We start from the raw sequence: 24,178 nt of genomic DNA on the forward strand, positions 1-24,178 counted from the left end.
GTGACTTTGCAATACAACCTCTGTGCTCTGAAAATTTGGACTGTCAGGTTTATCCCTCAGGATGCACCAATGACCCACTGTGTGGTAGCAAATTTTACTTAGAATCCCACCAACCAGTCAAATGTGCAAATCTTATGTGAATCTCATGAAAGGCAGCTGGAGGGATATCTTGAATTCTGTGAGGTATTCTATGATTGGTAGGATTTTTTTCTATACCCTTCCTCTTTCTTGCTGTTCTGAATGGGGAAAAAAAGATTAAAATTTGAATACTCCTAGGGTGGTGTGTGTGTATCAGTGTGTCTGTGTGTGTGTTTTGAAGGAAATATACACAGAAGTGGGCAGAAATATAAGTGAGCAGACCTTAATAACAGCAGCTCAGTTTTTAGTCCCAACAGACTTAACTAGCAGAAGGGGAAAGGAAGATCTGGGGCCGGCTGCCAGAAAAGCATTGCTGAGTGTAAACACTACAAGGCATCTCTGAATGCTGTTATCATAGGGAGCCCGAAAGTATTTATGATTTGGGACTCTGCAGTCAGTCTTACAAGCAAGGAGTGTTTTCCCCAGATTTTCAGTACGGAGAAAGCTACAGCCAAGCTGACCAGAAAGACTGGAATTTCATCTATCTCTCCCCTCCCCCTCTCTGCTTTCTCTCTGTCGCCCACTCACTGGATTTCTTTCTCTGCCAGCCTTTTAAACCAGAGATTCCCGGGTCAGTGACTTACATTTTTCCTCTTATTCTAGTGTGCTCTCATGTTCAGCCTCCTGCAGAAACACTGCTACCTGTAAGTATCAGACTCAAGTTTGTTGTACACCAAATGCTGTTGTGTTTGTGGTTGTAATAGTGCTTGCAGAGTTCAGTTTGCTGCTGAATGTTGCAGCCAAGCAGTCAGACAGTAATTTTTGTACTCGAGATGGATGAAAACTCCATTCTACCTTTGAGGAAAGCAGACACTAGTTCTTGCCAGTTGTTTAGTAAAAGTTAACTTGAAAGTCAAGGATTTCAAGCAACTTACTTTATCCTAATGTTCAAGTTGATATAGATTTCTCAACTATGTTGGCTTTTTTCCATCAAATCTAATAAAACTTTGTGGCTTTATCTTTTATAAAAGCTTGGCAGTACTAAGCAAGATTTCTTTGCTTAGAATTGTTTTACTAATAAGACACACTAGAATAAATACAATTTAAAAGTATTGAAAAATATAATGAAAACTTTTCATATTATTAAGTCTTTATATAGGATATATTTCATTTAGCTGAGATAACTTGTTTTTTAAATGCATGTTTTAAATTGTACGCTTACTTTGCAATAGAGATCTGTCTGCATTTTCACAATTTCATGTACATTCAGACAACTGACTTGGTTCATCTGAATGAGGCAGATGTTCACTAGTCATATGGATGAATACTTATGTGTGTTCCTTAAGATATATCTGCTTGCATGGTTTTTATATTTCCTGCTGGTTTCTATGTATTTATCTAGAACCAAACACTAAAACAAACTCTCTGTTCTAGAGGTTAATTGCTGTCACTCTGTGTTGTGCTGAGACATTCCAACAAATTCTGTGGATAATTATCCACAATTTCTTCAGTTATTGAAAAAGGATTTTTCCAGTTATATTTTTGCTAGTTAGAGAATTCTGCTAGTTGTCATCTCAGCTAACTCGGCACTGCACTTTACCTTAGACAAAATGCATCTCTACTGATGTGTCCAGGGTGTCACTGGGAGACATTGTCACTGTGAACTACCAGTTGTTTTTGCAGTAGAACAGCACACACACCTGTAGAAGTCGCCCCAGCTCTTTTTTCTTACACAGGTGTTATTGCTGTGTGTCTGCCAGCATTTTCTTCTTGATTCTTCCTTAGGGTTTGTTTTGCATGCAACATGAACTGCATGCAGATCATTTTAACCTAGATAATGAGGTGATTTGGATCTGGGAACATTTAGATTTTGAACATATGTTCCAGAATAGATTTTAATTTTAAATTAAAATACCTCCTATCTGTTCATTCTTATGTTCATTTTTTTTCTGCAGTCCTTGAAGTAGTCTTGATAATATTAGTGTATGATAAGTGTTCTTGATCATATATGTCTATGATAACATTACAGTCCAAGAGGACTTGATCTATTCATGGGGAAAAGAAACTATCACTATCTCCATCAATCTGTGAATTTCCAGATGGCAACAAAATAGCACATGCTACTAAAATAACGATGCATTAAAAATGCAATCCACTTGCCTGTACCTGTTTGAGCATAAAGAGGGACTGAGTGCATCATTTGTCATCAATACTTTAACTTTGCTTCTCTCATTTCTTGAGATTATGTGCCATTCATAATCTCAGATTATGGACCCAGATTGGTTTATCTCATAGCAATGGCTGTGTGGGCTACAGTTACTATAGCTAGGGTGTCCATATAACATTTCATGCTTTAACAACTCACAGAACATGTCCTTGGGTTGATTCAGATGCCTTTTGTGCAGTTGGGTAAAAAACCCTGAACCTGGAAGTCAGTAGCTCCTGAATCTTCCCAAACTACATTTGGGAAGGTGCTAAACATTCCCTGATAAAGTGTTTAATTTCTTTCTCTAGTTGCTACCATTATGAAGTCCTGCAAAAGTATTCAAAGATCTCTAGTAGCTGGTTGTGAAGTTAAACTATAGCTGGATTGCATTTGATGTTTTGAAAAATGTTGTCTAAAACCATTATGTGACTGTATGAGCTGATTTAATACCCACAATCCTTTCGTTGCCCTGGGCTGAATTTTAATTGTTGTAATAATATTCGTCCTGTTTCCTAGAAATCCTGGAAGGCTGTCACTTGTTTTCCTTAAACCCATTCTAAAAAAAAAAAATCCTATTTTCTTTCTATTTCTTGTAAACTTTTTCTGATATTCATTAAAACAAATCAGTGCAACTCCCAGCCCACAACAATCATTCTCCATTATCCCCTCCAACTTTGAAAAAGAAGAGGGCAATTTTTGATCCAGCTGTTCAGTGGGATATCCCAGGTAACCAGAGATTTTTTCACACACAGACAAACCCTTAAAGTCTCATCCAAATCCCAGTGTAGACTTTGGGTGTCATAGGACTTGGCTTAAGTTCACTAGTGATTACAGATTCTTTATTCAGCTGAGAGTTAGTGGTGCCATTTCTGAGTTTATTTTCTTTTTTTTTTTTTTTTGGGGTACTGATAGATAGCTATCTAAGTAATTTGGATTAGTCTTTTACTTACATCGAATTAGCTCTCCTCAAAATCAGACTTACCAGTTGTATTTGGTGAGAATGCTAATGTTTGTAATTAACCATTGCATCATTTCTCACATGTGCACCAGAAGCCCTAAGGGAAAATCAGTTCTTCTGGCATTTGAAGGAAATTTTTAACAAACCACATCTAAAGTCCACGGAAACCATCCCCTACATTGTCTCAAGTTTGGCATGTCACTGCATTAACTCTACAGTCATATTCACCGCCTCTTCACAGGCCCCTTCTGCCTCAGCCTTCCCACCCTGGGCTCATCTGCAGAGCAGGGGAGGAGTTTGCCAGCAGAGTAGCTCCTTAGAGTTCCCCTTGCCCAGTGTCCTTTGTACAATGCCTTGGAAACATCTACAGGACATATTTTCCAGGCTTCCAAATCTCAGTGTCAGCTTTGCTAACCTACCTATAATTATGGGAAAGGTGGTCTCTTTACTTGCTAACACAGTTTTTATACCAGTAGGGTTTTATATTGGATGCCATGGGAATTATGGGAGAGTTGGCAGGGTATAATGCAGTGTTTTCCAAAACTACACCAGGTAACTAACGCAGGTCCTGGCAATCAGTTGGCTCTGTCATTTCTGCTTAGAGTTACCACACGATTTAGGGTGAAAAACTGTAACTGCTCCCACCTCTTGCTGTACAACTGCTGGTGATGCCATTGCCATATTTTGTGGCTGCTTTGAACTTCCTTACAATTTTTTTACTTCTCTGCCCCTAATATCACAGCTGAGCCTGATTCATCCCTGCTATTCCTTGGCATGTCATCTGTGTACCCAGAATGGACGTACAACTAAGGCACTGTAAAATCTAAATGCACCACAATATTTCAGATGTACTGAGTGGTTTAAAGAAATAATGGTGTTCATAAGCAACACATTTGGAAGTGCTATGGATACCCATCCCCGAAGAAAGAAACAAAATTTAGCAAGTATTTTGGGTATATTTCCATAACTAGATTTTAGTGAAACCTGTCTGTGTAAATAAACTTCTTTAAAATTATTTGAGATTTTGATTTGTTAATGAAACACATTAAAACATTTTCTACCAAGAATTTCCTTTTCCTCTGGTTAGAATTCTACATTTTTCCTCAGATTTTCTTCAGATTGATATGGCTGCAATATTTCAAACCAAAACGGAAACATAAATTGCTAGAAAACCAGACTTAAGATTTGTGTCCAAAACTTAAATATATATATCATTTATTTGTATGTTAGTCAGTCTTGAATGTGTGGTGAAGTGATCTGTCTTGTCTTACTTTAGGAAATGAAAAATTCTAAATGTTTTTGAGCTGCTGGTTGGTTTCCAGTGAAATTTAAAGCTGGGTGGATGTGTGCATTCAATTATAGGCTGTTCAGAAGGTCATTCTGCTGGAAACAGCGGAGTCAAACCTGTGAACAACAACGAAAAAAATAAAGAGATACAAGGATCTGGGTTTTAATTCACTTTCAGGAAAGATCACTGTTGGTGGTAAAGTTGTGGCAAATAAGAAGTCAGCGCATTAACATAACAAAAATTCCCTGCACAAAACCAAAAATAACATCATTACAACACCAAACGAAAATGGACAATTCACACAAAATTTACCCCTTGACCCTTCACTACAATTACAACAAAAATTCCCCATGATCATTTCATTCTCCAACAATTTTCAGTACTTGTTTTGCCCATTACCTCTCCCAGTTACTATCCTTATCTCAAAATCCTCATGATCCTAGTCATGGCACCAAGACTGTGGTGGGTTGATCTTGGCTGCATGCCAGGTACCAAGCCACTCTATCACTCCCCAGCCAGACAGAGGAGAGAGAACAAGATGGAAAACAACTCGTAGGTTGAGATAAGGCAGTTTACTAAAGCAAAAGGGAAAGTTTGCACATGCACAAGTGAAGAGGAAAATAACAGGGTTTATTCTCTGCTTCTCATCAGCGAGAGATGTCCAGCCACTTCCCAGGAAGCAGGGGTTCAGAATGTGGAGCGGTTTCTCAGCAGGCAGACATCGTGAACAGCAAATGCCCCTCCATTCCTTCTTTTTTCCTTTGCTTTTATATCTGAGCTGACATCATATGACTAACCTTTGGTTAGTTGGGGTCAGCTGGCCTGGTTGTGTCCCCTCCCAGGATCTTTCCCTCCACTGGGGGGGGGAAGTTACAGCACTGATGCTGTGCCAGCACTGCTCAGCAGTCACCAAAACACTGATGTGTTATCAACACCTTTCTAGCCACCAAAGCAAAGCACAGCACTGTGAGGGCAGCTGTGGGGAAATGAGTTCCATCTCAACCAGGCCTAATGCAGGTAAAATTAAGCTGCTGCTTTAAATGAACTGCAACTGTAAGAAATGGTGGAAGGTTTTTGTGTGTGTGTTTGTAGGGTTTTTTTAATCCCAATAGTGCTCGATTCCTTATAGCAATTTTCTTTCTTTTATTTTTTTCAGGATTAACAAACCTTAAAAGGACTCTGAGAACACATTCATCATTTTGTCAGGCTTGACCAATGAATTTTATAAAATTCCAAGGATATTTTGAAATGGTCCTGCCCAAATTTCAGTCAAGGAGTGACTCTTAATAGAAAACATGTCATATGTTTTTACCTGCAACTAATATTTTGGTGCTTCATTATATGGCAAAAGTCTGCTTGGGGAGAAAGAAGACTCCTTCTGTTAAGAAATTTTTTTCACTGGTGGAAAAGGCTGGCATCCCCTTATAATATGAAGTCCTTTGAGAAAAGCTGGTTATTTCTGCTGCTGCCTGTCATGCTAAGAGTGGTGTGTTCCTCCTTTATCAGTGTGAACCGCGGGGTGAAAGTGATGAAGGGACAGTCTGTCTTCCTGTTAGAAGATGACCTCAAGTTTTCCATCCCCAGAGAGAAGGATGTCTGCAAAGTTGAAGTTGTGATTAATGAGCCAATAACGCAGAGAGTTGGAAAACTAACTCCACAGGTATTTGGGCTCCATTGTGCTGCTTTGAGTGTTCATGTGGTAGAAACTAGAAAGAGCTGCCTTACTGTTTTTTTTTCTTTTGGATAGTGACTAAAAGGCATGAAACTGAATGGTCTGTGAGATTTAGCCTTTTGCTTAAGCAGACAGCTGGCAGAGAACTGCAACACGGAAATCCAAAAACTGAGCTCAGTAACATGAGTGAACGGAAGTGAGTTTGGTCAGAGTCTCCTTTCACAAGCAAAGAATGAGTATTTCAAAACTTTCGGTTAGGAGATATTCTTGAGCCTCTCAGCTGCTTGCTTTTCAATCATGAGGGTAATGAGTGCCCCTTGGGTAATGCATACCCCACTAGAGCATTTTGCATTTTAGTCACGAAGCCACTACTTAGGGAGCAATTAAGAAAAAAATAATCACATACAATAAGCACATTGTGTACACCATTGTTTGCTCTGCTCTGCAACATCCAAATTGCTAGCAGATGGCAAATACATTAAACTCCCTCTGTTTTCTGTTCAAATGTCAAGCCTGTAGAAATAATGAGATGTATTTCACGTATCACCGTTCTGCTACTCATCTGCTTTACAAATTGCCCCACCTGAGTCATAGCAGGAAGGATTATAAAGTAATTGACGTGAAGAGGTAATGGTATAGATAGAAGATGAATGGTTTTAATAAACCATAGGAAAACAGGTTTTGTCTTTTTGAAAAATTTTGTTTATTGTACCATACAGCATACACTTTTGTGTATTTATATATGTATATAGTTTTAAACATCCTTTCCAAGCTTTTGGTGGTTTCTGCGAAGGTAGGTGCAGGAGTACCAGTTTCAATAGATTTTTCAAAACTTTTTTCTTGGTCATCACTGTTACTTTTGCAGACCACTGACAAGTATTTCAGCTGAATCAGCACTGCTAAGGAGCATAGGCAGGGAAAACAGGAGGTGTTGCAATGAGCAGGGCAATGTTTGATCTTCTCTAGAGACTGGCCCCAAGAAATGTAGTGCATCTGCTGAAACTTCCCCAGGGCTTGTTCTCTGCCAGAACAGGGACTCTGACCATACTACCCCACCTCTACTTCCCCAGTATAGGTTGGCTCTTGATTCATATAAACATAGACTCATTAAGGTTGGAAAAGACTTTGAATATCATTGAGTCCAATCATTAACCCAGCACTTCCATGTCCACTACTAAACCATGTCCCTAAGCACCACATCTACACAAGTTTTGAACACTTCCAGGGATGGTGATTCCATCACTTTCCTGGGCAGCCTGTTCCAATACCTGACCACCCCTTCAGTGAAGAAATTTTTCCTAATATTCAATCTAAAGAAGAGGAAGAAAAAGAGGAGAAAAAGAAAGACACATGTCAAACCTCTGGCAAACCTCTTCTGTAGGCAATGTGAATGTAGGAAATGTGACTTTGCTTTCAGTTTCCACCTCAGCTTCTATGTGCAGTAGGACTCAGGTATTTTGAAACAGCCTCTTTGTCCTGTGTAAACCAACATGTTTCAAGCATATAGTTAGAGGTACTTCTCAAGAAGTCCCAGGAGATGTGTATTCCCCATACCTTGTTTTCCAAAATACCTATGGTCTTGACTTCCGCACTCCCAGCTCCACCTCTGTTGAGTACCTGTCCTTTCATGGCTCTGATGTGTGCCCAGGCAGTCGAGTGTGGCTCTTGGAGGCTGCAGGCATAACTGATCTAGAGGGAAGGGCTCTGCTGGGCAGGTGACCCTAGGGTACCAGGCTGCAGAGAGCTGTGGTTGCTTCTGTTGCCTGAGCTTTCACTGTTCCCAAACGAAGGTGCCAGAGTCTGGATTTCCTGGTGCCACTCATGCTCTTTCTACAGGAGATTCTGCAGCTAGAAAATGTCTCTGTTATGATCTGGTTTACTGCCAGTACAGTGAGTAATGTTCTAGGAATGTATGACAATTTAATTATCAATTGTAATTGAAAGGCAGTTGAAGTGGAAAAAAACAAAACTAAACAGTAATTAGGAAAAGATTTAGATCTCCTTCGTCTTACCCAGCAAATTTATAGCCAATTAGAGTTGCCTGTTCATATAAAAGGAAAACATATCAGGAAACATAAAACAGATGTTTCTTTTTGCAAAGCAGATTGTGTCTTAATACACATATAAACAGACTGTCAGTCAATGGTAGCAGATCTTTATGGAAAGGTCCTTCCATTTTCCATCCCCTTGTTAAAAATTAAGATGTGGAACTAGTGATGTCTTAAAAATAGAGAAATTAATTCTTTGATATGATGGGACCTGATGTAGACTCTCTCCATGATATTTTAAAAGTTATAGGAGTCAGGGCAAGTCCCAGTTTCCAGACTGGAAGAAGGGAAACATTTTACATCTTTAAAAAGTGTAGATCCTCCCTGCAGTCTACTGACCTGTCAGCCATCAGCCTCCCCTCTGTGCCTGCAAAGATCATGGAATGCATCCCCCTGGAAGAGCTATGGTAAGAGATATGGAGGACAGGGAAGTGATTCGGGACAGCCAGCATGGCTTCACCAAGGGCAAGTCCTGCCTGACCAACCCAGTGACCTTCTGTGATGGAGTGACTGCAGCAGTGGACAAGGGAAGGGCTACAGATGTCATTTATCTGGACTTCTGTAAAGCCTTTGACGCAGTCCTCCACAACATCCTTCTGTCATCAAAACCCTACTGACTTCGAGGGCTCATCAGTCTCATCTTCAGGATACAATATTAAGCTTCTAAAGCTGTAATACGAGTGGGTTTTGTGTATAATACACTTTCTTTTTTTTCCCAGAAGGTAACACACCACGTAACTACTTCTTAATTTTATTTTCCATTTTTGTAGAATATCACTTAAGACTATCTAATTAATTGCTTAACTGTTGTGTTCCTTTATGTTAGTTTGTAGCGAGAAAGAAAAGACATTAAGGAAGAAAAATACATATTTGGTTTTTTTGTTTGGAAAACAGCAAAGCACGTATTTCTGTGGCATTTGAAAATAATACACAACAGAACAGTCACAACATAGTCAGAACATTCATCATATGAGAGTAATTTTGTTTTTCACAAACTGTTTTTGTTCTTCCTTTCTAAGCAGTCTTAACAAATGAAACCAATCATACTTTTGGTAACGCTGTGTATTACGGATTATTTCAAGAGGTTAATCCATGTGCATGTGTCTGAAAATCAAACCCATTAGTTAAAAAAAAAGGCTTTGTACAGTACATGTCTTGATAAAAATTAAAAGCAGGCAATACATTTAAAAATTGCTAGGAATATAGAACAATTATCACATAGCTTGAGCATCTGAGAATAACTTCAGTAGAAGTGGACCCTTCCAGTAATAATAAAAGCTGATAAATTCCAATCAGTTTTCCATTATGACAACTAATTTAGGAATTAGAGTATTACTTTTTTTTACACTGAAAATAAGAGCATTCAAAGATTTTCTCCATGAGCTGCACTTCCAGTCAGCATTTTAGAATCTCACTAAAATCCCCCAGCCATTCCACCATCCTCCAAAGTGTTTGGGGAAATGAAGGTAATTCAAGCAAGGCACTTCATTTTCATGATTCTTTTGTCATATTTTAAGAAATAACTATCAGTAAGAAATGACCTCTTTTAAAAAAAAAAGTGGTATGTCATTCAGTCATATATGTATATTAATACTTATTTGTTATGGCCTCATTAGGTCTATTAGTGAATGTTGAACAGATTTTGCTTTAGTCCATGGAAGTCCATATAACTATTTGTGAATATTGCCCATAAAAATGCAACCATTTAGATTCACAGTGAGACAAGAAATGCAGTGATTAGCTTTTAGCTCCCTGCTGACAAGAATATGCCTTGTCTCTCTGTTGATACGAAACATGAATATCCTCCATTCTCCATGGACTGTGTAGAGTTTCTCTGTTATCAAAGAGATAACACAGACATAGTCTTATCAATCCTAGGAGCTTTCATCTGATGTTTCTATAAAGAAACACCACAGGATGGGAATTGTAATTTACCAGACTTGAAATTTGCAGTGTGTCAGGACATGAACATTGTATGCCCCAGAATCCAAATCCCTTTTGTAAAGAATAAGTGTGTTGGAACTCTGCAAAGCAATCTTTTTTCTTTTTGTGTCAGGCACTTTTCCAAATTGCCTTGCTTTCACAAGTCGACCAACCATTAAATAAATCAATCTGCCTGAAACAAGTGTCTGGCTTAGATGGTTAAACTGTGGCCAGACAGCCTCACAGATTTTGCCTGTATCAGATATGTCACAAGAATTAGTCTATTTTGATTTATCTGTTGGAGACAACGTAGAAATCTGCTTGCTTTTGTGCTGTGGGATTGCAGTGACTTTGGGATGGGGTTGGTATGGCACAGAGATGACATCTGATCTAGTAAAGAGCTACTGGTACAAAGTCAGTATCACAAAAACAAGGAACAGATCTCAGTTGGCAAAATTTCTAACAGAGAAGTTTCTCTGGGTCATACTTTTGTAGTCCAGTGGTAGTGACCATAAATTAAGATTTACTGTATAATCAAGCTACCTCCATAAGCAACTTTAGAAGCTAATAAATCTCACATTACAATGCAGGATCTGCTGATTTTTCAGCACCACTGCGGTTGGATACCACCTGCATCCTTAACTCCACAGGCTGCAGTGGTCAAGAAGTATGAGCTCAAACTATTTGTTGCACAGGGGAGGGACTTGACAGCCTGAAACAATCACCTGTGTCCATTCCCCTCCTAATTGTGGAGTGCTAGCAGCCCCACATTAAAGTGGTTGCTCTGACTCTCACTGGAAGATTCTATTCATAGAAATGAAATACGTATTAAGAATTCCCTCAGTCTGATGCATTACTGACATTCAGAGAGAAGTGGAACAGATGCCATGAAGTTAATATCCTTGACAGTGTTGTACTAGTCTATTCTTTCTCCTTCATAGGTTTTTGACTGTCACTTCCTTCCTAATGAAGTCAAATATACCCACAATGGCTGTCCAATTTTAGACGAAGACATGGTCATGCTTAGGCTGTACAGGTAAGCAGGAAGAGCAAACAGTCCATTTTTTCACAGTAGAAGCATGTTCTGCTGTACATGTTGTAACTACTTCGATCCAGTAGCTGCATCATTAGTCAACAAGTGACCATCTGTTTACAGAAACATTTCTCACCATGTATTGCAGATACACTTGTGTAATGTGCATTATGTATTGCTTGCTTATGACAGAAACTCAGTGATTTTTCATTATGCTATTGAGAGTGACAACAGTACTTTCAGATTGCTGTATATTCTCTGCTGTTCTGCTGATAGGGACAGACACTTGTATATACACAGAGAGTAACCTCTTCCTTCCCATAGACACCCTGCTTACAAGAATGGGGAGTCATGCAGCAGGGTCTGAACCATGACAGTCTGGGATTTGAGGGCACAAGAGAGAAAGGGGTTCAAGTAATTCAGTTTAGAAGATAAGGACAGTGCCCTGTTCACAAAACAAAAGAAGATGGGATGGAGCATAACTAATTTTCTTCTGTCACTTGCAGGTTTACAGAAGTGGAAACATTTGTAGAAACATTCACCCTTCACGTGCAGTTACTTGAGCCAGACTGTAACATCATAAAAATGCGCTCCCATGCCCTGGAGGTCCCTGAGTACTATGGTCTGTCCAGGGTGATTGACAAGAACATTCTCACTTTTGATTATGACAGGAAGATAAATCTGGATTGCACCATTTCCATAATCTCTTCAGAAACCCACCTGCCTGCACATGGCCAGCTCACCACCGGGAAAGTGCAGCAAGAGCAGATTCATGGAGATCAGCCACAGAGCTTATTCCCTGGCACTAGTATGATGTGCTTCAGTTGTTTGCATTAGCATGTTCAAAGAGACCCAGCAGATTAAGTCTGCAGTAGTGGGTTGTTTCAGACATGCTGGGTAAGAGTGGGTCATGTGAAGTTTAATGAACAGCTTGAGCTATCATGGACATGAAAGGGATGTGAAATTTTTGTGGGGCGCAATGCAGATCACAGATCTGGGTCAATAATTCCCTGATTGGAGTCTTTTTCTGGCTCCTAGACACGTGGACCAATGTGACTACCTTGTGAGAGCCAAGACTCAGTAGAAACAGTATAAGGAGTTGTTTGAGGCAGCAACTAACCAAGAGACCAAGGGAGGATGAGGCTGGAAGATGTCAGTTGAAAACAAAATCCTGTAGGAAAAGTTAAGTCAGGAAAGGAGCCCTAATTCTCATCCCACTGACTTTCTATCAGAGTTAGTTTAGTTGTATAGACAGGTTCCCCATGTCATTTTTCGCTCCAGTAACTGTTTCATTATTGCTTCTGTTGGCTTACAGAGCACAGCCTGGGCCAGCAGTGCAGAAATGGGAGCTGCATGCTGGGACTAGGAGTCATTCACAACAAAAAAATGAGCTGTGAAGAATTTCTAAGGATGGGGATTCGGTATCGACATCTTGACCCTCCCTCACCTGACACTGATTATATTCCTGTGAGGTTGGATCTCACAGACAGCAGAAGCAAAACTCTGCACAAGGTAGATTTTTATGTAAGATTACAATGTCTGATTGTCTTCCCATTTTTAAAAAAAAGAAAAAAAATTCATTGGTCCTTTTCACATTTGAAGAGAGATAGGGAGCCTTAAACTTTGTTCAGCTCCTAGAATGCTGCCAGCTGAGAAAATGAAAGGTATTATGTCCATGCCTCCATGCTTTGGCCATTATGTCTACAGAGAAACATCTCTGGTTGATTACTGTCAGACATAAGTAGTTTATCCTGAAAGATAAATTAATTCTGGCATAATTCCACATTTTTTATACAGCATGATCTTCAATGACTTCAAAATATACAGTAATTAACAAGCTAAGAGTTGTGTGAACATATTCAGTTAATAATAATTAATGGCTTGTGTATGCTTCTGTCAGATAAAGTTATTCATTAAACTTCCATCAAATTAAGTAAGTTGTTTCAGCCACAAATTAAGGACACAAGTAAGACTAGTGAACCTGGAAGTCATATTTACGACATCCAAATATTTACTTTAGGCATTTTGCAATTAAAAGGTTTCAATTCTTTTTTTTCAAAATAATTATTGCATTAATGTGTACCCCAATTCACTCCATGAAGCTAGCAGAAAATGAATTTACTTTGTTTGCTAGACTTTGCCTTTTCAGTTGTCTCATTTTTTCCTGTTATAGACTGAGTATGCGTGGCTCCCTGTTCACATTAAAGGTGCTGTTCCCAACCAAATACCCAAAGCTGCCCCAATGGCAAAGTTCATCCTCGAAGTAGACCAATTTATTTTAACCCCCATTTCAACCACAACCATTGATGCTGAAGACAATGAAACTCCAAAGTCCCTGCTTGTATTCAACATTACCAAGCCACCTCCTCAGGGCTTCATCACTCACCTGTCTGACCACACAAAACCTGTTGGCTCCTTCACCTGGAGAGATCTCAGTGACATGCTCATTGCTTATCAGCCTCCAAATAGCAGCCACACAGAGAGAAGGAATTATGAGGTAACAGTGGAATGTATGAGCATTTGCTGTTTTAATCTCTGAAAGATTCAGTGAGCTGTAAATAAATGCATTTGTATGTAATGGATATTTTTCAGAAAAAAAAAGTTTCTATAACTATATACAGTGCAGGAGCAGAGGTAAAATCTTTTACCATTTTTCCCTATGACTCATCACTAACTATCTAAAAAAATTAGATATTTATTACTGACTATGTAAGAATTTCTTTGCACTGAAATATTTTTAGCCACTCTGACTGAGAATATCTAAACAGGATGTTTATTTTATTTCATTTGATTTTACTTTTTTATAAGGGGAATAGTGAAATAACAGTAGTTGTAGATCTACCCAAGAGCCTTTGGAAAAATCAGTGGTGCCTTTTCCACACAGCTTTTATCCCTACATGACAGTACTCATCCCTGTGACCTCTGTAGAGGCGACATATTTAAAGTCATGAAAGATGGACCAGCTAAAGGTCAGGAGTGCCATTTGGTCTTACAGCCTACCTGCTGTGGCAATGGTGGCATACAGTTAACAAAAAGGGACTCCCAGCAGTTCCTGCTGGGAGTGATAAAAGCATGTCACTAACACAGAGAACATGATGCAAATGATGAGACCAAGCTGCTGTCTGCAGGGTCTGGAGTAAGTTATAAAATAACTGTCTGGTAAGATAGTTAAGGAATTCCCCAATCTAAACAAAATGGTTGGTACTAAAGTAATGAAACTGAAGAAAGAAAAGTCAGAGTAAGGTAAGCTGAGGACAGATGACTGGAAAGCAGAGGAACAGTAACAGTAACTGGCACCTGATGCTGACAAGGGTTGCCTCTTTTTTAATCTTGGCTGTCATAGGAACCTCCTATCTTTCTATTTCCTTGGTGTGAGGATCAGACATCCTTCTGAACCATCTGCTCCTTAAGTGCCTTGTCTCTGTCCTGCTTTGAGCATAGTTTGAGTGCAGGTTCAAGAATTTGACAGTCCCAGAGTCTGACAACTCAAGACTGTTTTTTTTTTTTGTAATTATATTTTTTCTATGCCACCCCATATATTTTCTTTCATATTTGCTTTTGGTTCTATATGTCTTACAGGAGCAGGAAATGCCCCCACCCACTTTCATTATTGCTAATAAAAAAAAGCGTTATATTAATTGCTGAGTTAATTGTACTGCAAGCAACAATGAAAATGCTTATCTTTCCCATTCATTTCCACACACTGCAAACTAACTTCCTCAGAATTCACTGTGAAGAGCACAGAAGACAGTCTTCTAGTGCAGAATTTCAATGGCTTTTTTTAGAAGTTAAATCAAGTTTTGTTTATTAACATATTATCAGAAGCCTGTAAGATCTCTCAGAATAGAATGCACTATATGTGTTTTGAGGTACATTTGGTTTTCAGGGCCTTTATTTTTCAATAAACACTTCATCTGTTTTCACAACAGGTGGAGTTTGAGATTCATGACTTCCACTTTGAAAGGAGTTTACCTGTCATTGTCCATCTTTCTATCAGAACAACAGATACAAATGCCCCTCGGGTTTCATGGAATACAGGTGAGATATCTCTTGTTCAGTTTATTTTGCTACAGAATTTATAACATTTTTTCACAGACATTTGACAAAACTCTAAAATTCAGATTTATACCTGGAGTTTAAGGATCATTAAACTGAAGGGGCATAAATCTGTTCTTTCTCTTTATCCATTTTGGAGGGAACATGTTATAACAACTTGAAAAAGATCTAAGATTTTAACTGGAATGTAGAATAAAGAAAAATGGGAAAATCGGGATTTCTTTATACAGCATTTTCTTTAAGAACGAACTGTACATAAAAATGCTTAAATAGTAAGGACAGATGTATGATGGAATAGAAATAGTAGGGTAGCATGTGGAAAAGACCAAGGCTTGTTGGTGTTTAAAGTGGAATTGTGCAAAAATGAACAACTGGGAAAAGAGGACATAGTATACCACCAGCCATTTAAAGCCTGGAAACCTTACAGGGTTAAGCCTAATTCAAACAGATTTATGATGCCTGCACTGTGAAGGGGAGAGGGTCTCCTGTTAGAGAGTGAAATGTACATTGATATTTAATCATCAAAAGACAAAACTGTATCATCAAATGAGTCTTGATGTTAATGCTGGAGAAAGTGCAGATTCCTCACCATAGAAAGGGAAGGAGCTGAGAGGAAGGCACCTCGTGTCTTCCAGAGAAACCCACCTGAAATGACTGTCAGAATAGAACGAAGGAATGTTGTTCTCCGTCATGAAGATCAATATATATTTTTAAATGCAGACTCACGAAGGAAGCTGAGTGCCCAGTTTCAGACATTGTGAGATTTCAAGTGCAACAATCCTGTCTGTGCAAATGTCCAGAAATGTGCCTTGCTAGTTTATCAGGTAATTGGAACCAGATGTTGAGGAAACTTTCCTGTCTGATCGTTCAGATGGCCTCCTCTGTGGACCACACTTGCACCACCCAAGACTTTCACTGCTGTGACCAAAGCCCCTTCACAGCAGGCAGCTCCAGTGAGCCGATGGGTGCCCCTCTTGACTCCCTACACACACCACATTCACACTATCAGACTAGTTACTGGCTCGAACCTGGGTTTTCCATAGCAGAGTCACAGATATCTGGTTCCTTTATGTCATTCAACTTGGTGCAACAACACAAAACCAGCTCAAGCTGAGTGTCTGTATGGAGGGACCCTGAACAAAGGAATCCCTGGGCTTTTATACCCTCACAGTCTGTGTACTTGTCCCAGTGGTGATATTTCTTCTCACTGTTTATGGAATCCTTCAGTGTTTCTATGTGACCAGCCACTCCCTGTGCCCTTTGTTAGACAAAGGGTCTGTACCCATTCACGGTTCCTTTGCCTGGGGCTCCACCCATTTCCCCTCACCCAGGGCACAATGTGCAGTTCGCACACCAAGCCACCCGCATTACGTGTACTGTGCAGCACCAGAATAGACTATTCATCTGAAAAAGATGCCTTGAAGACAGTTAACTAAGGCAAGTATGTCAGAAGCTGTTATCAGGCTTTTAGCTAGCCTTAAAATCATAGCATCATGGAATCATCAAGGCTGGAAAAGACCTCCAAGATTATCAAGTCCAGCCTTCATCCAAAAATCACCTTGCCCACTAAATCATATAACCATGTGCCATGTCTAGTTGTTTTTTGAACACTTCTGGGGATAGTGATTCCACCACTTTCCTGGAGAGCCTGTTCCAATGTTTAACCACTCTTTCAATGAAGAAATTTTTCCTGATTTTCCGCCCGAACCTGGAATGCCTGTCGCAGGTAGGTGTGTACATGGAATTAAACATTCTGGTTTTTTTCTCTGTTTGTAAATGCCTGTAGAAGGGCTAGATGCTGACAACCTTGAATGTCACAGGTGCTTTGGTGATGTAATGCTCTGCTCTTTGCAGGCCTCAACCTCCTAGAGGGGCAATCACGACCCATCACATGGCAACACTTCCAAATTGTAGACAATGATGACATCCAAAATGTTCACTTGGTCACTGTCGATGGCTTACAGCATGGGCGGCTCTCAGTGAGAGGTATGTCATTTCAACTCCAGAGACTGGGAACTTATCCTCTATGATAATGCAACAGCTCTACTCCCTCTGCTGACCGCCTTCCCCTGCTACAGCCATGCTGGGCATGGGGATTAAAAAAGGAATATTAAAAAATTTGGCATTTAAACCTTTACTTTCCTAATATATATTTACATTCCAAAGCTGAAATTTTAAAGAAATCAGCTATGCTTTCATTGAGAAGCATGACAGGTGAAATGCAGTCACTGCATTTTCATTTCTAAGATTTTTGCTTGCAAAATGCTAAAGAATGCCAAGTGATTTTGATTTATTGGCGAATACAGACAACATTTGGATATGGTTGTTACTTACTGGCAGCTTTAAGGTTTATTTCCAAAAATGACAATTAAATTAGACTTCTAATTCATTAGCCTTCTGCCTTATCAATACTGCTAGTTTTGCTCTGCAGCCCATGAGATGGCACAGTGCTTGAGAAAATGGTTATGTAAAAAAAGAGACTCTGCTCTTCACAAGGTGGGAACACGCTGCCACTGTCAGTGCTGGGTTTTTTTGATAGTTAGACATATTCATGTAAAATGCATAATCTAGAGACATAAGTCAAGTATTTAAAGAAAAGGGGAAATTGATATTTGGAATTTAGTGGAAATAGAAACTACTCAGAGGTACATTTTATCTCAGGAAACTACTGCCAAGGAGTTAATTGTCTGGAAGATCATCCTCCTATAAAACTACAGACACAAACTGTGTGGTGTCAGCAGTGCAGGCTCAGTCCCGGAGGTGGTGTTACAGAGGGACTGTGCAGCCAGCCAGGGGCTGGAGGGTGGCTGCAGGCAGTAGAGCAGTAGACAAGCTGTGCCTGCAGGGCCCATCTCCAGGTGGCAGTCCCATACTTGCATGCTCAGTCTGAGGGTTTCTCAGACTCCCATGCATCAGCCAGGGCTGGATATTTCTTCTCCTTGTTCTCTTTTATATGTCTGCATAGGTATGTGTAGAGGAAACCATCAACACAATTTTTGGCAATTATCTTTTTTCTTTGTCTGGCAAGTGCCAAATGATGTTCAAACCTTAAAGGAATGCTTGGGTTTTTCTCTTGGAGGTCCCCGTGAGATCATACCTTTCAGCACTAGATTGCAGTTCTTGAAACCTTTAACTTACCTGAATACTTGTCTGTATGCATAACACATCTAGTGAAGCAGAGGTATATTGTTTAATTATAGACAGTAAAAAGCCTCAATATACCAAAAAACCCACAAATTTTTTACTTGCAATGAAATGCTGAATTTAATTATAAAGCATATTCTATTTGATGCTTAAAATATATGTAAAATGTTCTGATAAGAAAGTAGAGGTTGAAATTAAAGTGGAAACAGTCACAGTTAAAAATCCTTGATGTCTCCATCCAAGTTATCTTTAGTGCATTTGGAGGACCTTTTCTGCATTTTTATTAACTAGTCCAATTTATACAAGCTTGCTTCTGATAGGTGAAGTTACATTTGATTCTTCTAGTTGGAAATGCAGTGTTTTCTCTCTCCCCTAATAACATTCATATTGGTAGAAGAATTCTCTTCTGGGCTGAACCACACATTTTTAATGCATTTTCTTCCACTGTTTTGACAGGAGGGAAAGGATTCCTCTTCACAGTCTCTGACATTCAGGCTGGAGTTGTCCACTACCATCATGATGACAGTGATTCTACTAAGGACTTTGTGGTATTTAGAATTTTTGATGGCCCCCACAGTATTCGCCACAAACTTCCAATCAATATCCTCCCTAAAGATGACAGCCCTCCATTTCTGATCAGCAATATGGTTATTGAAGTTCTTGAGGGACAGACCATCCTGATTCAGGGCTCCATGCTTCATGCTTCTGACATGGATTCCAGTGATGATTACATACTATTCAATATTACCAAGCCATCACAGGCTGGAGAAATCATGAAGAAACCAGGACCAAACATGATAGGTAATGAAACACATCCATAACAGCATGCTTTTCTTTGTCTCCTCCTTTTTTATTTACATTAAAATTTACAATCAGACAAATTACTTTGGCTTAGGACAAATCATGGCAAACTTGTACTTCTTTCATTATAGTTTAAAAACACCATCATTAATTAATGTCAGCCTGTGCATGAGGATAACTGTACCTGTGTACACGTACAGCTGTGCCACAATTCTTCCACTCTGAGTCTATTTTCCTACAGTATTTTTCTGGGCTAGTCAGGAGTTAGCTTACCTGCAAGGATCCATGACAAATTCAGAGCTGATAGATGATGATAATGATGCTAAATGAGGAGAAAGCTCTCCCTCCATGTAACTGAACTCAGAAATTCCTGTGCTAGACTGCAGAGGCTGCTAGTCCTGCAAATTTTCTTCTGACTTCTGAACAAGGCTTTAGGCCTGTTGGCTGTGTTGCTTCATTTGTTGAGTCATCTCTAAGTGACGTAGAAAAGAAGCTGATGATCTTCAAAGAACGTGGAAGATAATGAGAGAACATTTCAAAGGACTCGCCCTAGTTATGTTTAAAAAGAGGACATTATGCTTCACCAGTCACTTGCACAGCTAATGGATAATTTTAATGTACTACTAAAATCATGCACTGTTCAATAGAAGATATATTCTTCAATTCTACAGGGTATTCTGTCAACAGTTTTCTTCAGAGGGATCTATTTAATGGAATAATATATTATCATCATTTGGGAGGAGAAGTATTTGAAGATTCCCTTGAGTTTGTGCTATGTGACAGCCATGATCCTCCCAATCTCTCAGAGCCACAGGTATGAAACTGAAGCATCTTTCGCAGTCTGCTGCATTTTTCCTTCAAATGATGATCTGATGATCTTACATGTTCTGACAGGCTTTCAAATTGAACTGGTATAGATATTTTCAATTTGCCATCACCACGGTTGTCACCACAAACACTGTTCTCCAGAGCTATTTCTTGTTCTTGCTTTCCTTGGGGTAATTCTTTGCCTGGCGACAGAGAGACAAGTCCATTGCAAAGACTTTTTCCTACACTGCAAAGTGAAATGTTGAAAGCAAATTGTATTTGGAGACAGTAGAAACAAATTAAACACACCTCTTGAAGTCAAATGAGAATAGACTATTTATTTTACCCAAGAGTCCAACATACTGAATTCAACTTTGCATTTAATTTAGAGGGAAACCACTAAGATTCATAAGCTTTGCATTTAACTCTTGTATACTTCATTACTCATGTGTTCATGATATGGTATGATGGCCACATCCTGTATCTCATATTCCAGTGATCCACTTACTTTTGTGTACATGTTTGTAAACAGCTACTTGGACATTCTCTTGTTGAGAGGAATGGCTAGTGATTTTACTGTCTTCCCAATTTCAGGTGTTGATGGTGCACGTTATTCCTGTGGATGATCAGCTACCCAGAGAAGCCCCAGATGTGATCCGTCACCTGGTTGTTAAGGAGACTGAGATTGCTCACCTAACTAAGAAACATCTCCACTTCATAGATGTGGAAGAGCAAGACAGGGAGCTCACATACACCATAACCACTTCCCCATTTTTCTATTGCACCCATAGGTAGGTGCAACCTGATATAACTTTCAGGTGGGCCAGGGCAATGACCCATGTAAGAGGAGCAGCCTCAGTGGCAGTAACATGCTAGTGCCTCAGGTTCCTCATTTTTTGCTAAAAGGGCAGGCAACAATAGCTGATTGCAGCTCTCTTGTTGATGATTAAGGGTAAGCTAGAGCCTAAAACAACAGAGTAATACATAGTGTAATAAAAAACCCCAATGCATAGTTTAGCAAGAAATAAGAAGCAGGAAAGCATCTGAAATATTTTCTTTGTTGGATATGCCTTTTACACTGTTGTGGGATCCTGTACAGTCTCAAGCACAAGTCACAGCACCTCTTCTGTTAGAATGAGGCTGACCTGTGCCTGCCCCAGACTAAGATGAGGTGCTACAGCTTTTTCAAGAATAAGTGTTATTACCATGGCATTGTGAAGGACTCCTGGTCCTGGACTAGGAAGCTGTGGAGCAGAATGGAGGCAGAACAGGTTCTGGGGGCAGTTAGGGGTATGGGATGAATAGGTGTAGTAGGAGTTTATGTCACTGATGCTGTAATTTCATCGCAGCATTGGCAACAATTTGCTAAATGAAAAGTTTTAAATCCAGACATTGCATGGTTTAAGCTGAAGATCAACGCTTTCAATTTTGACCTCAAGCAACAGAGGATCAGTACATAGCTAGAGGAGAAGGACATTTAGGCTCTTCCCCTAGTCAGTCAAATAGCCATATAGTTATCCAGTTTGCTGGTCACTCCTGTTGGAAAGCCATGTTATTGGAATCTAGTTCATTTCAGAGTTTATAAGATGTAAGAAAACCAAAAATTATTTATTTTTCTACTTAAAGATAAATGAAGGTGTGCAAGCAATAAGAATGTGATGGACTAGACTTTCAGGTGGTGTAAATGGTATCTGGGATGTTTAGAGACACACTTGTAGCAATCCCAGAGTTTGCTCATAAAGTATGAGATGATTTTTCATGACCATCCTGAAAAATACTTCCTGTGGTCAGTTTTCTGTGATAATGTTTAAATGAATAACAAGGATAGAAGAAAGAAAAATGGTTTTCCTTTCAATGCAGTTGGGAGTGGGAAAGTAAGTTGAAATTCAAGATTGAGCTAAGTGACTGTTTTTTTCTGTTCTTTGGTATTGCTGGCCAGTATGTGACATACGTATTTTTGTGTAGCTTCTCAGATGCTGGGAAGCTGTTTATGGTGGACACTATCCCCAAACTGGTCAAGGATCCTGCTGCTCTTGCACTGCGGTCATTTACTCAGGTTTGTTATGTTATCTGGTATTATAAGCAGTTCTAAACAACGTAAAAAAGTTACAAGTGTTCAGCTTTTTTTTGGCAGGAAAACAAGAGGTGGAAAATGAGCGCTATTATCACAAGCTCTGCTTAAGAAGCTCAAAACTTTGTTATTTCAACACCAGCTTTCAAAACAAATTTCTATCATGCTTCAGTCTTGTAATATGTAAACACAACTCTCCTAAAACCAATAGGGGTTGCAGTTGCTTAGGGTAGGCTGAATTTGTCTTCATCTGATGTAAGAGGGAGGAAAAAACGACAAAATTTGGAAATGAAACCTTGAACAATTTCCTGCTGCTTCTCAGTATCTCCACCAATAGATGTGGCACAGTATGGCCAGCTGGAACAGGTGCTTTTCAGAATTTTGTTGTTCAGTTTTCATGCTTTTGTAGTTTGACAAACAAGTATTTCTAAAGTGCCCTGTTTTATATCCTGCTGTGTGGCTACAGTTGCATAATGGTGATCACTGCAGTACCATATCGAGAGCTCTGAGCCTACAAACCCTTAACTGTGTGCCTAATATGGGTGTCTGGATGCAAGATTTTGATAACTATTTTAGCCTCTTTCACTAGCCTGCCCTCTCTGAGGGACACAGGACATGCAGTTGCTATTCACACTGGTGAGGGCAAATTCAGCTGCTGGGGGAGATGTTAGCTTTTATGAATTGTATATTTTAAAGTCACAGTTAGAAAAGGTCCTGGGACCAGTGCTTTTAAAGGGCTTCATCAAGAGGGTAAGGTTATCACCTCCGCTATCACTTATAAACCGTGTCTGTATCTTTTGCTATAGGTCAATTATTTGAACATGTAGTCACCTAATTTGTAGCTAAAGATGCATTTAATCAAGGTATTGCCGGTAGCAAAATAGTGCAAAATTCCAGGACTTAATTTTGACGGTTGGAATAACATCCAATCAGGGGATTAGAAAGGTCCTTAATGTAATGAATTATGGATATTTCCATTATCTACCCTTACATGCACCCCTCTTCTCTTTTTGCAGCATGCTGTGAACTATATGAAAGTTGCTTATATGCCACCACTGCAGGACATTGGTCCTGAACCTCAGCAAGTCCAGTTTATTTTTTCCATCAGCAATCAGCATGGAGGTACTTTGTATGGGATCTGCTTCAATATTACAATTCTTCCTGTGGACAATCAAGCTCCAGAGGTAGGGTGGTGGTGAAAAGGACTAGGTGAAGGACTTGGGAATTGCTTCATGTTGAAACAGAAACATAGAGAGATATCCTGATTTGACTGAGATAAAAAAATAAATCTTCCATGGGATCAGGTTTTCAGTGTCTTGCACATGGCTTGCATTGGGATGGAAGTGGGAGGTGAAGTCTGATGAGTGTGCAGTGTGATATTTTGTCCTAAATAAACTGTGAACTACCTTTGGCATCTGTGTATTTGGTCAAAAACACGTATGTCACATCTTGGTTAGCAAAACTGCTTATTGCCTATGGAGGCCAGGAGCCTCCATGAATGGGATGAGAACTGGGAAAAACATATCATGGCCCACTACGGGTAACCTCCTATGTTTTTCTAACACAGCAGAAAAGAGTATTTGGCATTTTGGTTTTTAAGGTGGCACACATCCTTATATCAGAGCAAATGGGAATTGCCCTGTTCAATGTATGTTTGGAGGTGCAGTAGAAAAGAGAGCTCAGCATTTCTCCTCCCTGCAGGTTTTGACAAGCCATTTGAGAGTGGAAGAGGGTGGCCTGGCCCCTGTTACAGAGGGACACATTCTCATCTCTGATGCGGACACAAAACAGGAGCATCTCCTCCTGCTCCTGCAGAGGCAGCCTCAGCATGGGGTGGTGGAGCTGGATGGCATTCCCATGAATGAAGGCAACAGGCTTTCCTGTGAGGACCTGCGTACCCTGGCAGTCAGGTTAGAAGAGTGGTGGCTGTCTTTTGTGTGGCTGAGTCTCAGTCGGATGAGCAAAAGCCTGCCAGTGAAGTGGTGCAAGGTGCAGAGGCTACAGCTAGCAATGTTCACCATAGCACAGCTCTGGCAGAGCTGCTCCAGGCCAAGACTCCTTGAGACTGCAATGTCACCATGCAAACGAGCTGT

General features: G+C 39.8%; 1 protein-coding gene across 2 annotated transcripts in view; it reads left to right on the plus strand.

The window, feature by feature from the left end:
* Nucleotides 1–688: 688 nt before the first annotated feature.
* The window catches only part of FREM1 (FRAS1 related extracellular matrix 1), a 64,177-nt gene continuing 40,687 nt past the window's right edge, over nucleotides 689–24,178 (plus strand). Inside the window, exons 1-14 of one of the 2 annotated variants that reach the window (XM_017823701.1) lie at nucleotides 689–782; nucleotides 5,687–6,190; nucleotides 11,115–11,209; nucleotides 11,713–12,014; nucleotides 12,522–12,718; nucleotides 13,380–13,703; nucleotides 15,136–15,244; nucleotides 17,117–17,248; nucleotides 18,863–19,207; nucleotides 19,879–20,021; nucleotides 20,609–20,805; nucleotides 21,980–22,070; nucleotides 23,102–23,269; nucleotides 23,787–23,995. In XM_017823701.1, the coding sequence (XP_017679190.1) occupies nucleotides 5,960–6,190; nucleotides 11,115–11,209; nucleotides 11,713–12,014; nucleotides 12,522–12,718; nucleotides 13,380–13,703; nucleotides 15,136–15,244; nucleotides 17,117–17,248; nucleotides 18,863–19,207; nucleotides 19,879–20,021; nucleotides 20,609–20,805; nucleotides 21,980–22,070; nucleotides 23,102–23,269; nucleotides 23,787–23,995 (2,543 nt within the window). In that variant the 5' untranslated portion in view covers nucleotides 689–782; nucleotides 5,687–5,959. Of the gene's footprint in view, nucleotides 783–5,686; nucleotides 6,191–11,114; nucleotides 11,210–11,712; nucleotides 12,015–12,521; nucleotides 12,719–13,379; nucleotides 13,704–15,135; nucleotides 15,245–17,116; nucleotides 17,249–18,862; nucleotides 19,208–19,878; nucleotides 20,022–20,608; nucleotides 20,806–21,979; nucleotides 22,071–23,101; nucleotides 23,270–23,786; nucleotides 23,996–24,178 lie in introns of those variants that run through there. The other variant, XR_001876230.1, reaches the window with a different exon arrangement.

Source organism: Lepidothrix coronata, unplaced genomic scaffold (genome assembly GCF_001604755.1).
Source record: "Lepidothrix coronata isolate B3197 unplaced genomic scaffold, Lepidothrix_coronata-1.0 Scaffold104, whole genome shotgun sequence".
Lineage (NCBI taxonomy): Eukaryota > Metazoa > Chordata > Aves > Passeriformes > Pipridae > Lepidothrix > Lepidothrix coronata.